Source organism: Centrocercus urophasianus, unplaced genomic scaffold (genome assembly GCF_019232065.1).
Source record: "Centrocercus urophasianus isolate 14NV4802_14NV808 unplaced genomic scaffold, USGS_Curo_1.0 seq_1336, whole genome shotgun sequence".
Lineage (NCBI taxonomy): Eukaryota > Metazoa > Chordata > Aves > Galliformes > Phasianidae > Centrocercus > Centrocercus urophasianus.
Window position 1 is genome coordinate 12,251 of NW_024884516.1, and position 13,991 is coordinate 26,241.

Sequence of the window (13,991 nt, forward strand, 5' to 3'; positions counted from 1 at the left end):
TGGGGTAGGTAGGCCCCAGTCACAGTTCTTTCCAAGCAAAACACAACCAAGAAAGTGCTGGGACTACTTGTGCTTTTATGCTCCATACAGCCCACAGCCGAGCCGTGTTTCTTTCAATTTTTGCAGCATTGTCTGGACATATTCTCCAAACAGAAAGTGGTGAAATAAACAGCAGCTGAAGTTTTGGTGCTCAGAGGGTGCACAAACAACACTTCTGTCATGAAGAATTCTCTTTTCCTGCTGGAGAGGGGAAAGAAACTCCTTATGCAGAGAGGCAGAGACGCTGCACTTGTGTGACAGGGGCAGGATTTCCATGGGCTGTGTGAAAATACAGAGCAAGCCTTTCCTGAAAAAGCAGTTAATTTAAGGCTCTGATGATGAAGAGTTTCCACTTGCAGGGAAGCCCTTAAGAAGTAGTTTAGCTTTCCTCTTCTCCTTGAACATAAGCAGATGTTTACACACTGTCAGAAAGCCAGCACAGGCATTTTAACAAGAATTACGTAATTGGGTTGCTTCCTCCAGATGTTAGCATCCAGCTCTCCTTTGCTGTGGGCACTAACACGGACAATTTCACATGAATAATCACAACCAATGTTTATCTAATTTGGATCCGTGGATCTTTATCCTCTTAATGAGCACGAGTGAAAAATAACAGTAACGGGACGGACAACGGCTCAGCAGCGATGGGAGCAGCACCAGAGCAGTGCAGCCGCGGGGCCGAGCCGCGCACGGAGGCCGCACGCCCGCATCAGCAGCACAGGCAGGGCGGCGCAGGTCACGCACCCACACGATCGGGAAATGCCGCTGCGCACGGGCGGAACGCCGCTCTCACCCAAAGTCTGCCACCGCCCCGCGCATGCGCACAGGCGGCCCCTGCGCCGCGAGCTCCAACACGCGCAGAGAGACGCGCACGCGCGCAGACACACCGCCTTACGCACCTCTCTTCCACCGGCCCGCTCGGGCAGCGCGGTGACGTCACGGGCTCGGCCCCGCCCCTTACCCGCGTTCGCCGTAACGTCCGCTGCGGCCCCGCCCCCCGCTATAAAAGCGACCGCGGGCGGCGGGCGCCATTGTGCTGCGGAGCAGGCCGCGGCGTCGCGGCTTGTGGGCTTGGGATCGCACGCTTCCCGCTCTCTGCTCGCCTCTTTCTCTCCCTCTCTTTCTCTTTTTATTCTCTCCCTCCCCTCTCCCCTTCCCTCCCCCTCCGGCCGCGGATATGCCGCGCGTGTACATCGGCCGCCTGAGCTACCACGTCCGGGAGAAGGACATCCAGCGTTTCTTCAGCGGCTATGGCCGCCTGCTCGAGGTCGACCTCAAAAACGGGTGAGCGCCGTCCGCAGGCCGAGAGCGGCCTGCGAGCGCCCGGGCGCGGCCTTCCTTCCGCCCCCCCCCCCCCCCCCCCCACCACGGCCTCGCGGGGCCGCCCCTCCCCCACACTGGCGGCCCGTCCCGCGCCTCCCGCCGCTGCCGCGTGGCGCCCGCCTCAAAATGGCGACGGCGCGGGGGGAGCGGGGGCGCTGCGGCGGGGCGGCCTTCATCGTCCCGGGCTCGGGAGCCGCCGGCGAGCGGGGCCGGGGCTGACGGAACCGTTCCTTTTCACGCAGTTACGGCTTCGTGGAGTTCGAGGACTCCCGCGACGCCGACGATGCCGTTTACGAGCTGAACGGCAAGGATCTGTGCGGGGAGCGCGTGATCGTGGAGCACGCCCGCGGCCCCCGCCGCGACAGGGACGGGTACAGCTACAGCAGCCGCAGTGAGTACGGTCCGTTCTGCGGGGGGCTGCCGGGGCGAGGGCCGGGCGGGGCCGCGCTGGGGGTCGGTGCGTGTGCGGGGTACCTGGGCGCCGCTGGGAGCGCTGCCTGAGTTTTGTCGCGGCGCCGCGCTGCGCTCGGGTACCCCGGAGAAATAAGAGAGAATATAAACGGAGCAGTTTTGGCTGCGAAATTGGGGCCTTCTTCTAGAAAGAGTTTCTTGTAGCTTAGAAATAATGTGCTCTGCTAGCCTGTGGGCTCCCCGCTCGTAGGAGCGCTTAGATAAGAGTGGTGTTCCATCGCTAATGTTAATGAGTAAATATCGCTGCCTAATTGGGGTAGAAGCAGTCAGTGGTGATGGGTGGGGGAGGATTTCCAGCAGCAGTTTGGTGTATTCGTGGGGCGTGCTGTAAACTTTACTATGTTCAGCTCACTCGTGTAGCTTCTTGAGGAGCTGAGCTGTGTGCATTACCTGCCCGGTACTGTAACTGAAGTACTGCGGTTTGCTGTTTGGTAATCTCTGAAATGGTGGTGTTTGGGGGGGGTGGGAATCTGTCTTTAAAAGAATCAAATGTATGTTGTTTAAAATTGTTGCATGTTCAATTTCAAACTTTTTAACAAGTCCTTGATGTTTCAATTTAAAAGTGACCAGTGGGGCTGAGGCTGTGTCCACTGAGGCTAAGATGACTGCCTTTCCTGATTGGCCATGGCTTTTCCATACATTGTGTGACCCTTGCCCTATGACCCTTTGGCTGACCTTACCGGAAGCCATGACGACAGCAGCCTTTTGCCATTAGACGCAGGGTGATGGTGAGGATTCCAAGGGTTAGACAAAACTGGTTAAACTGAACTAGGTGACTGTTACCTTGCGTGTTTTGTGCCAAACCACCACCAAAAACCTCATACTGTGATGTAAGTACTTAGTGTAACTAGTAAACGTTTTTGTAAAATGTAGAAATGCATGTAATCAGTTAAGTTTTATATTTTACAATGTTCTGTAAAATAAAACTTAGCAAGGTGAATCTAATAAGGAGCAGTCACTCTCTAACAGATCTTAGGAAGACAAACTTACAGGATTTCAGTCTGTTTGATTTGCCATTAGTATATATTATGGCAAAATTGCAAGTTTATTGGAGGTGTAGAGAAATAAAGTCCTACTCCAGTAAATATAACTGTTTAACTAACTTTTTCAGAACGTTTTAATTTTCTTCATGCTAGGAGACAATCTAACTTTATTTCTTTGTACAATAAAGGTGGGGGTGGTGGCGGATATAGCAGTCGGAGACAATCTGGAAGAGATAAATATGGACCACCTGTTCGTACAGAGCACAGACTGATTGTTGAAAACCTTTCCAGTCGCTGTAGTTGGCAGGATTTGAAAGTATGTATTAGTGTTCTATCGTAGAATGTGTTGTGATCTATAGTGGGCAGTAGCTTCCTTTCTGTGTGGATGTTATTTTTGGTGGAAATAATTGAGAGGCATTTGCACATGAGGGTTGGCACACACTTAAAGCTTTTTCATCTGCTCAGACTTGTCTCTTAAGCTAATGTAATTGCTGCATGCAAGCATATGAAATGGTTGCATAATTTTCCATCTTCTTTTAAAAGGATTTTATGAGGCAGGCTGGTGAGGTGACCTATGCAGATGCTCACAAAGAACGTACAAATGAAGGAGTAATAGAGTTCCGGTCATACTCAGACATGAAACGTGCCCTGGACAAACTGGATGGCACAGAGATAAATGGAAGGAAGATCAGGCTGGTTGAAGACAAGCCACGGTCAAGCCATAGGCGGTCTTACTCTTGCAGCAGGTCAAGGTAACTTGTGGGATATGTCAGTCTCTGCATCAAGACAAGTTAAATTAAACTAAGAGTATACATGTATGTGTGTGCGTGTCTGCAACCTGACCTGAAGTTTACCTTCAGTTGGTGTTTTAGGAATGGGGTGATTGCTGAGAACATTGAGTTGTTCTATATAATGCAGCAAAGTAGGGTGTGAGAGTTTTTACATGATAAGATTAATTGACAGTACACTGTGAGTTGAGGTGGATTAGTGGAATATCTTGATGTGGTTGCTTTGCTGAGAAGTTCTTTAACAGCTTCTCTATGATTAATAGCGGGGCAGGGCACACCAAACAAACATAAGGATCTGCTTGTGTTTGAATGTGTCTAGGTCACGGTCTAGAAGGCGATCTAGAAGCAGAAGTCGTAGAAGTAGGAGCAGCCGCAGCAGGTCCCGTAGTGTCTCTAAAAGTCGTTCCAGGTAAGGGATCCATTGGGATCCATTGCTTTCTGCTAATACAAGAACTGCTGCTTATTAATTGGTAACAACTTAAAGCAGCTAAAGTGTATTTCAGTTCATGCGGAATAAACTGTCTGTCTTTTTGGAAGATCTAAATCCAGGTCACGAAGCAAAGACCGTTCACGTTCCAGATCTAAAAGCCGGAAGTCCAGATCAAAGAGCAAATCAAAACCCAAGTCTGACAGGGGGTCACGCTCTCACAGCAGATCTAAGGAGAAGTCTGAGAAGTCTCGGTCCAGGTCCAGGTCTCGATCTCCCAAAGAAAATGGTAAAGGAGATACTAAGTCTAAATCCAGGTCAAGGAGTAGGTCTCGTTCCAATTCTCCGCAGCAGCAGCCATCTGCCAAGGCTCGTTCAGAGTCACCACCTAAAAGAGCTGCATCGAGGTCCCGTTCCAGATCTCGTTCAAAGTCTCGCTCACGATCAAGATCTAGTTCAAGAGATTAAGACTAGAACTCTCCTCTTACCCTGCACACTATTATGGAACATTTTTCCTACTTGTCAGGCCATTAGTGTTATGTTAGTTCTTCAGAAGTCGGTTTTTTCTCTTGCAGGAGTAAATGGCCTATGAACTAAGTAATGACGCGTAAAGCTTTAATTTGTATCCTGAATTTGAAAACGAGATCAGATGGTGTGGTACAAAGCGGAAAAAGCCCCCACCTCTTTTTTTTTTTTTTTTTTTAGACATTCAGCTAGAGCTTTGATTTTATAGCATTTCTGCTTACCTACTCTAAAGTACAGAGTGGTTTTTATATTAAAAATTGAATATAACACGCTTAAATCTGGGCTTTTTCTTTTTTTCCCATGGTTTTAGAACTATGAGTATCATTGACTCAGCAGGTTTACAGGTTGCTACCGAAGGCAAGATAGTCTTGCTGGACAGATTAGAATTGTCTGGTTTATCTTCATTTGTGGAAGCAGGCTGCAAAGCTATAAGCAAGAAAATAATCTAGAAAGGCTAGACCAGCAATAAACTCAAGTTGGGGCATTTGTTTTGCATCTTAACTTGCCAAAAGAACATTCCTCCCCAATACTGTGACTGTATTAAAGGTAACAAAGGTACTCTTAACCTGTGTCATGCAGTATTGCTACAGATCATAGTTTTGAAACTTAAAAGAATGAAAGCTTTTTGACGTTTTTTTTTTTTTTTGCTTGACTATCAAGTGGCAGTTCTCAGACACTAATGTGTCTTGGATGTAGCTGAAGTCCACTAGTATGTTGTATGATTTGTCAGCCTTGAAATATCTATTGGATATGAAAACTAGCTAAAATAAAACTCTTTGCTCCCTTTAGACTCATTTATGTTAACATTCTGCTTCAGAACTAAGATTGTATTGTGTTTGAACCTGAACTTTACTGGAAGTGTAATCTCTTCAAGCTAGAGTTCTAGTCTTAATGCTTTGCTAAACCACAGTTGCGAATTCAGTTAAATTGTGGAATAGAACTCATCCTAAAAACTCCCCTTTATAGCTAAATCGATTTTTTTGTAACATGCAACATTAGAACTGCCTTGTACTCTTTATACAATGTGTAGTTTGACTTGTATAAAATTAAATTGGTGACTCAAACTCTTGTGTTTATTGGCTTGCAATGGAATTTTTTTTCTGCCTTAACCTGGGGACATCACTACTTCTTTACACTTCTCCTTGATTAACTACTATTTTTTTTTTTTTTTTTTTTTTTTAAACAAGAAAGTTGGGAGCTTTCAAAATCAAACTTGGTTTTGTGCCTGAGATGCGCTGGTCAGCAAACTACAGTTTTTCATTGAGAAATTCTTTAGTTACTCATTGTCTTTTCCTCAGAACATCTCTGACTTAACAGGATTTTAGAAATCTGTTCAGGTAATTGGATCATGCACAGGAGTTTCTGGTGCATATTCCAGTGCCACCAATGTGATGCTGACTTGCCAGGAGTTGCTTTACCCGAAGATTCCTCATCACAGCTGGAAGGCCTGAGCTTTCTCCTTTTGCCTGCTGTGTACTAGGTGCTGTTCTAGGGATTGACAGATGAGTGAAGTTGGCTGACGTTAAGCACATACCCTAGTGAAACCTGAACTGAAACAATTTCATTTTGTTCTTTGTAGTGGCAAAAGATTTATTACTGTTGTCTGTGTTGTCTATCCCAAGCATGGAAGAGCTGCTCATAATACTTTCCCTTAATACTTTCCCTTCTTTCTTCAACTGTGGGTATTTACTGGGAACTTCAACAGAAGCTGGGTGGATCTAAGATACATGGCTGGAAATATTTTAATCCCTTAAAATTATACTAAAACATTCAATTTCCTTGTTTTCTGGAGGGATGTGTATATATTTTTAGTCTTTCTCAGGATGTAGGTCAGATTTTCTGGAGAGCTACTACCCTTGAATTATACTCTGGGGCTTCTGTAAAATACATGTTCCTCAAAACCATTTTTGTGAGTTAAGAAAAAACTCAGTCTGTTGTATGTGATCAAGTACGTTTGAGATCTTTTAGACTTTATAGTTTGGATGAATAATGTCTTAAACTTGAAGAGCATGGAAGCCTTGCATGCATGCAGTCTTTTGCAGCTACAACATGTAGCAGGAAGAATTAAAGGCAAAAGCATTTGGTGTTACTCAGATTTTAACCTGATGTTGGAACCATCTTTTCAGGGATGTGCATGTTTATTAGGCATGCTGACTTCTTTCTGCATTAGATACAATGCAACATAAACTTGCTTTTGGAAAAAAATGAATGATGAACAATACATGGTCATCAGATATGTAGGACTGATACAAAACGTTCTGTCTTACAGCAAATTTTGAAGGGGAAATCAGTGCTGGTCTGTTAAAGCTTTGGGAATCGCAGTGAATGCACTGGAGTCTGTACCTGGGCTTTCCTTGTTTTCTTCTGTTTGTTTTTAAGTCCTCTCCCCTTAAATGTTGTTTTGGCGCAAATCACAGAACCACCAGGATTGGAAAAGACCCCGAAGATCATCCAGTCCAACCATCCACCTGACACCACATTGGCCTTTTGTGTGATGTAAAGTACCTGCCTTAAACCCAGATGGTGGAAACACCTCATGTCTGTGCTGTGTCTGGAACTGCTGATAAGCAGTAGGACAGTTTGTGCTTCATGTGGGTGCTCTTCAGCTTTGGAAGGGAATTGAAACCTTGTTGCAGAGAAGCTGCACTACAGTCAGTGGTCAGGACTAGTTGAGATTCCTGGATCTGCACAACAGGAAATAATTCACTGCTCAAGTAGGAGCTGTGGCAGTGTGTTTGCAATTTCTTCCTTAGAGAGAGGAATGCCAATGACTCTTATACCGCAGTGGGCTATCTGGTAATACACTATCGCTCAGGGCTTCGTGCTGACTTGATTGTATTTGCCTTAACTTAATCTGCCTTGCCTGCCAGTGTCAGTATGTCAGAAGAGGATTCCTTTTTTTTCCCAGCTCAGGAAGGGCCTTCCTCTCATGTTCTAGCTCTGCTTTAATGGAGAAGAAAATAAAACAATGCACCAGGTCTGATGAAGAAAGTTGTAAAATGTGATTATTCCTGAACTGGGTAGATGATAAGCCTGAAGTTAAGGTAGTGATTGAGGTTGGAGCACATGTTGAGCATCTAACTGTTTAGTAGTTTGATACCCCAAAACCAGTGAATGGGGCAGATCTGTAGAGATGCTTCCTCAGCAGTGCCAAGGCCTGGGGGCAATTACATTGGCCTTTGCAACCACAACACTTCATTTTCAGAAGCTGTTAGCACTACTACTGAAGTCCACACAAGTTGTCCTGCTTCTGCATGCCACCGTGAAAATGTCTTGCTCCCAGCATACCTTAATAGGCAGCCATGTAGGCTTGTTTCATGGTAGGTGTTCAGAAATCACTTCTTAAATGCAGCAAATGAACTAAACAAGCTTGCTGTGCTTGTTACTTCATACCTGGTATGAATTATTTCTAATTCTTAAATCTAATTTGTTAGCACTGTAAGGAGAACAGTGATTAATGTACTCTTCAGTCAAAGAGTGAATCTGGGGATGTGTTCAGATTGCAAACGGTAAGTTGAGGAGTCTGCAAAAAAAAAAAAACACAAAAAAACCCACCAAACAAAACCAATTGAGCAATGTTCCATTACCCCCGTGAGAGAACATGGAAAACTTCGCAAGATACGTACTTAAAATTTTCCTGCAACAGAGTTAGCAGATCTTTGCTGTATTTCTTGTTTGCTTTTCAGTGCTGAAAGGAATGCACTACTTTAAAAGGTGAAAAGAAAAACTCTTGTGTAGTGGCAGATATGAACAGTTCACAAACTTGACCATCTGTTCTTGGGATCATAAGAGCATTGTGATTGACTTATTTTTCCCACACTTAGTTTTGTGTTTAGCTGGAAGGAATCAAGTAGCTAAACTCTCAAAGCTTCACACTTAGTTGTGCTGGATGTGAATGTTGGAGGGGAAGTTCATTTGCTTCTACATGATTTTGTGGGGTTTGAGCTCAGCTCAATAAAAATCTGCAGTCGACTTCTCTGAAATGGCTCAAACCCTTTTAGTGGCATCTTTCAATAATGATCTGAGCTGGTTAGCTAAATACAAGCATAGGGGCATCATAGCAGTTGGTGTGACACATGCTGCTGTACAAGTAGTGGTAGTAAGTTGATGCATACAGCTAACACACATTTTAGAATGTTTTTTTTTTCAATGGTTCATAGCTCTGAATAGGGTTTGGGGTAATTATGACTCCAGGGGTGCATCATTTTACAGGAAGCTGCTTCTGTGGGACAGTTATTTGGATTTAGGAATCTCCAATGTTTACAAAATGAGTGAAGATGTTCCATTTTAAAAAGCAAAATTCTTAAATTTTCCTCAAGTGTTTTGACTTACTGGGACCAGACAGTTCTGTGATTTCAGTGCAGAATACTGAAAATAATGGAGAGGAGAGCTCTGCAGGTGAAGCTGCAGTTGAAAGTGATTGAAAGATGCAGCTTGTACTCATGGATAGTGCTGTGGGTGGGATTGGACAAATACTCCCTGGTCTGTGCATCTGGAATAGGATTGCATTGTGTTTAAAAAGTAAATATTACTGTTTAGTAGATGTGTGATAGCTCATGTCTCATCTGCTTGGTGTGATGATGTACAGTTGCACCTGATTGATTTGCAAGCAGGAAAAACATTGCTTCTAGAAACAGGTAAAGTGGAAAGCCTTTTCGTTACACAGTGCTTCTGCTTAGCATCAGCCACTAGCATTGCTGCTCAGCATCAATGTGAGATGAAAATAACGCAGCAAATAGTTTCTTGGGATTGTAGTGGCACAGTGACATTGCAGTTAACCTGTGGAGCAGCAGTGGTTTGCACGTGGATGGTGCTTGGGATGGCAGCTCCTGTTCTGAGCTGACTGGTAGGGCCATGCTGCTCAGTGCAGGGTTAAGTGTTGTGAGGAACTGAGAGGAGCAATGTGTTGAAAGAGCCATTTAAAAGTAAATATAAACATTGCAAAGAACTAAATTGGAATAAAAAGAGGCTGTCATAACGGAGGTTGCAGAAAGGGCAGTTGAGGCACAGGGAAGTGGAACAGATACGTAGAACACCAGTGTAGTACAGCAGCCGGAAGGTTCACAGAGCCCTCATGGTTTGGGGTTGTTTTGTTTTGTTTTTGCCAATACCAGCTGTTCCTCAGGTGTTCAGCATTCTTGAATTTGTAACTTTTTTAAAAATTGGCAAATATTGCCAAGAACAGAGGACCTACGGTGTGTGCCTTCAGTGCAGGGAGGGTGAGTTCTGGCTGCTTTTGCAGTGACGGATGTCACTGCTCTTCATTGAATCTGTTTGAACCTCCTACTGCAGCATAAATGCATTATGGGATGACTGTCTTCCCTGTTTTAGTACAAGTGCTTACTCAAAAACGGGAAAGAAGGCAGTGCCAGCAGAGGAGACACCTGTCAGTTGTTTCCTGATTGCTTGATCAAGCTTCTGCACCTTTTTTAACATGTTAAAAGTTTTGGAGTGCACAAATTCAAGCACGTTGAAGTGCTTGAAGTGGCAGGGAGTCCATAGCAACAGCTTGCTCCTGTGCTGTCGTTGTTGGCCTGCTTCGGATGGGGTTTAAGGGGCCGGTTGTGTGGTCCTGCAGCTCTATCTATATTGTACGAGGTAGGTACTTTACCAGCCGTGATGGGTTTGATTGCTCTTCCTGCCCAACGTAACCCAGTTTCAAGCTTAAATTTCTAAGAAAGAGGAGTGAAAATGCCATTTGAGCCACGTCGCTGCCCCAAATAGCCTGTGGGAGCCTGGAGCTCAGCCCCGCAGTTCACGTTGTGAGGACCGAGCACTTCGTGCCTGTTCGCTCCTGCTGCAGGCCGGGAGGAACGGAAGGACCGGGAAGCAGAGACGGATTCACCGCTATCGCCGCAGCTCACGGACGTCCCGAGCGCAGCAGAGCTGCCGCCGACAGCCGGGCCGCGCCTGGAACCCTCCCGGCCGCCTTCCCCCGCTCCGCGGCCGTGCGCCGTGCCCGGGCGTTGCCGTCGGGCCTCTCCCCGAAATCGCGCGGCCGGACCGGGAACCGACGGTGCGGCGCCGAGGAATGCGCGGGTTGCCATGGCGACGGCGCTCATTAAGTACATACATTCCCAACCTGCCCAATTACCGCCCCCTCCCCCCGCACACTCTCACTCACGCACACGCCCGGCCCTCCCGGCGCGGGGCTCCGCAGCTCCGGGCCGCGCGGGCGCCGCGGAACGCGGCCCAACCCGCATCTGCGCAACGCGCTCCCTGCAGCGCGAGCACCGCCCTGAGCGGGTCGGCAGCGCCGTTGCCGGTAAGCAGCGCCGTGCGGGTCAGCGGGGCGGCGGAGGGCACCGCCAAGCCTGGGCCTGCGGCGGCGCTTCCCGGCACTTGGGCCGGGCGCTGCGGCCCGCGCGGGTTTCGCCTTGGTTTCTATTTATTTATTTATTTATTTTCTTTCTTTCTTTATTTTTTTCTTTCTTTCTTTCTTTCTTTCTTACGTTCTTTCTTTCTCCTCGAAGGGCAGCGGGCGGCGCGCCGTGACCAGGGGCGGCGGGGCGGGAAGAGGGCGCGGGTCGGAGCCCGGCGGGCAGCGCCTTCCCGCGGCGCTCCGCTCCGCTCCGCTCCGCGCCGCCCCCTGCAGACGGGGCGGCCCCGGCGCACCCCGCGGGGAGGGGAAACTCCGCCATTTTCGCGCTGCGAAAAAAAGCCGTGCCCTTAGGAGATCGGGGGGTGCGGGCGGGCGGCCCCCAGCGCAGGGCACTCGCCCGGGCCCGTGGAGCAGCGCGGGGGTAGGGTTTGCCCCGCATCGCCGCGCGCCCGTGCCGCTGCATCGCAACGCGGTGTTTTGTCTTTATACGAACCGCTATTCCAAACAATGGGGGGCGTATCTTACAAAAAAAAAAAAAAAAAAAAAAAAAGTAGGTGTGGGTGCGCATTTCTCCGGCAGGAGGGCACGAGGTTTCATCGCTGCCCCGCGCCGCCGCACCCCGACCGGCTCTCCCTCCCGCAGCGCTGCGCGGGGCTCCGCCGGGGCAGAGACGCGAGGAGTGCCTCACTTACGCGTCGGGTCGCGAGGCGGCACGTTGGTTTGGATATCCGCAGGCAGCGCGTTTGTGTCAGCTGGAAACAGCTGCAGGAGTACCAAAAAACGTTGGTTTTTTTGTCAGAGGTCTGAAACTTATCCTCTCATTCCTTTATCAGAACGAAAAGCAAGGCGCCTAGTTTTTGCCATTCACAGTACCGTGTTCAGCCAGCTTCACAAAATGCATTATGTTATTTGCTGTGTCTTGAGCTTGCAGTAATTTAACTTTCATTCCAAACACTGCTGTGATTTGAAACATAGCGCAGATAAGCTATTTTTCACCTTGAAGACACATATGTGGCTCATTTAAATGAGTATCAAATCTACCAAAAATGCTCCATCTCCAACTAATGGCACCAGCTTTCCTTTTGATTCCATACATGCCGTGATTTCATCTCACAGATTGTAAAATCTTGGGAGCATTTCCCACCCCCCAGCCATCTTCCTTCAGAAGGGCAAATGATGTCCCTTGGACTTAATGAAATTCACAGTACTGATGATTTGCACAACGTTATCCACGTTTAAGGCTCTTTCGCACATACTTTTCCTTGATGTTTGGTGATAACCATCAGATGTGAGTTGCTGGCAGCGCTGGTGTTGTCTTCTATTCATTTTACAAATCCCCCTTTCACTAGCCATCACTGGGCACCATCAGCAGCTGTGCCAGATACGTTGATAGTTTAGGAAAACTGTTCTCGTGTCATTTTTACTGCTTCATACAAATGGAGGGATTTAGTTGTGTCTCAATGGCACCAAAGCAGTGATGTGATATTCGTTGTCAATACTTCTAAGAAAAATGGCAAGCAGAGCCGTATCTGTAGCATCAGAACTTTCATCTCTTGCCAAGGAGTAAAACTTGAAGAGAGCAGCTTTACTCTCCAAATTTCTTCCTCTGGATTTTCCTGTTTCTTCGTTTACCAAACACTGCTCAAGGAATGCCCTGTCAGTGGGTTTGATGTTCTGTGCAATCAGATACGCTTCCGCATGACGAGTGTTCATAGAAGTCATACGAGCTGTAACAACGAACACCGAGATGACACTTCTAAGTTCCACTCTTTTTTCTCAACAAAACGTTCCTTGGTAGGCATCAGGTTTGGCAGCATGGTGTTGCGCATCATGTCTTCTTGAATTTGTCACGGATTTATTTCTACATCTGAATCTGTGCCAAGGGGCACAAACGCGGGAGACAAAAGAGAAGAAAAAAAACTACCCTACCTATTAACAGTTCGCCCTGTGACTAATGAGGCCAGGCACGTGGCGGGCCGTGAGCCGCGGGAGGGGGGGGGGAAGGGAGCCTAGCAAATGGATCTAACAAAGAAAAAACAACGGCAGCGATCTGAGGAGGAACGGTAATTTACTAGATCTAACAAAATCTAACCAAATGAGAGAAACAAGAGTTTCCAAAATACGACACAGCATCCGAGCAGTCGCACTGCAGCACTCCGCATGGAAGCACGTGCTTTTTTCCTCGCGGCAAACCGAGAGCGAGCAGCCGCTGTCCTGCCAGCAGCTCCGCCTTGCCTCCTCTGCCCGCCAGGTCCTCCGGAACGCCGCTCCTCCCCTCCCATCCGAGGACCCAAAATGCTCAAAAAGGCGGTCCACAGAAGCAGAGCGTGAGCTCTTTAACTCCCATGGTTTTACATGATGTTCTGATGTGGAATACTGACAACAAAAATCACAAAGCCACAACAGAATTGTAAGCTTTGATAACAGACGTAATTTTGTTGCTAATGAAGTGTTGTGCCCTATTAATTGTCTTGACAAAAAGCTGTTCATCTGTCCATTTTTCTGGGAACGCTTCTCTTTCATCCACAGTTTTTCTCTCCTGTCTTGTTCCCTGTTGAGAGGGCAGTTGGTAGATAGAAGAAGATAGTAGCACTGGCACACCTGCCCAACACCTGGGTGATCTAGGATAGTTTTTATTTAATGAATTTGAAGATAAAAGATGGTATTTCCAAATGTGGACCATAAATTGTGGACCATATTTCAGTTATCTTTGGATGCATCTGCCTGCTTGTAAGTGGTAGAGAATAGCAGGCTGGGATGTTGCGGGCAGTGCACAGAGCAGGAGTTGGCTGGTAAGGTCCCATGCTCATCCCAGGATGGCATGTGAGATCACCAGTAACTGTGTGTTCTCCCTGTGTGTGCCTGTGAGCCATGGCTCCAGAAACATAGGCCTGAGACCTGGTCTCAGTGACAGTGATGCTCAGTGCTCCTGGAGCTGACCAACGGGAGAGCAGTTCCAAGGGTTGCTGCTTTGTTTGCTGCGTCTGAACTGTGCCATACTCCCTCCCATTTCTGTATTAGAATCATAGAATTGTTTGAATAGGAAGGGTCCCTTAAAGGCCATCTTGTTCAACTCCTCTGCAATGAACAGGGACACCTACAGTTCCATCAGG

At 47.3% G+C, this 13,991-nt stretch overlaps 2 protein-coding genes across 3 annotated transcripts in view; both read left to right on the plus strand.

The window, feature by feature from the left end:
• The first annotated feature begins 1,062 nt into the window (after positions 1 to 1,062).
• On the plus strand, positions 1,063 to 5,620 carry SRSF6 (serine and arginine rich splicing factor 6). 2 transcript variants are annotated; one of them, XM_042813009.1, is made up of 6 exons: positions 1,063 to 1,323; positions 1,605 to 1,762; positions 3,005 to 3,132; positions 3,360 to 3,568; positions 3,924 to 4,013; positions 4,142 to 5,620. In XM_042813009.1, the coding sequence occupies exons 1-6, from the start codon at positions 1,217 to 1,219 to the stop codon at positions 4,497 to 4,499; spliced, it is 1,050 nt and encodes a 349-aa protein (XP_042668943.1). In that variant the 5' UTR covers positions 1,063 to 1,216; the 3' UTR covers positions 4,500 to 5,620. The 2 variants fall into 2 exon arrangements, with proteins under 2 accessions (XP_042668943.1, XP_042668944.1); XM_042813010.1 differs by having other exon boundaries at positions 1,605 to 1,753.
• Positions 5,621 to 10,766: 5,146 nt separating this feature from the next.
• Positions 10,767 to 13,991, plus strand: part of L3MBTL1 (L3MBTL histone methyl-lysine binding protein 1) — a 29,980-nt gene continuing 26,755 nt past the window's right edge. Inside the window, exon 1 of the mRNA XM_042813004.1 lies at positions 10,767 to 10,821. The gene's annotated coding sequence lies outside the window, so the exon portion shown is untranslated. The remainder of the gene's footprint in view (positions 10,822 to 13,991) is intronic.

Coding starts and splice junctions, on each gene's coding strand:
- SRSF6 (XM_042813009.1), top strand. CDS start 1,217: ATGCCGCGCGTGTACATCGGCCGCCTGAGCTACCACGTCCGGGAGAAG. Junction 1,763..3,004: donor CAGCAGCCGCAGTGAGTACG/GTCCGTTCTGCG, acceptor TGTACAATAAAG/GTGGGGGTGGTGGCGGATAT. Junction 3,569..3,923: donor TACTCTTGCAGCAGGTCAAG/GTAACTTGTGGG, acceptor GAATGTGTCTAG/GTCACGGTCTAGAAGGCGAT.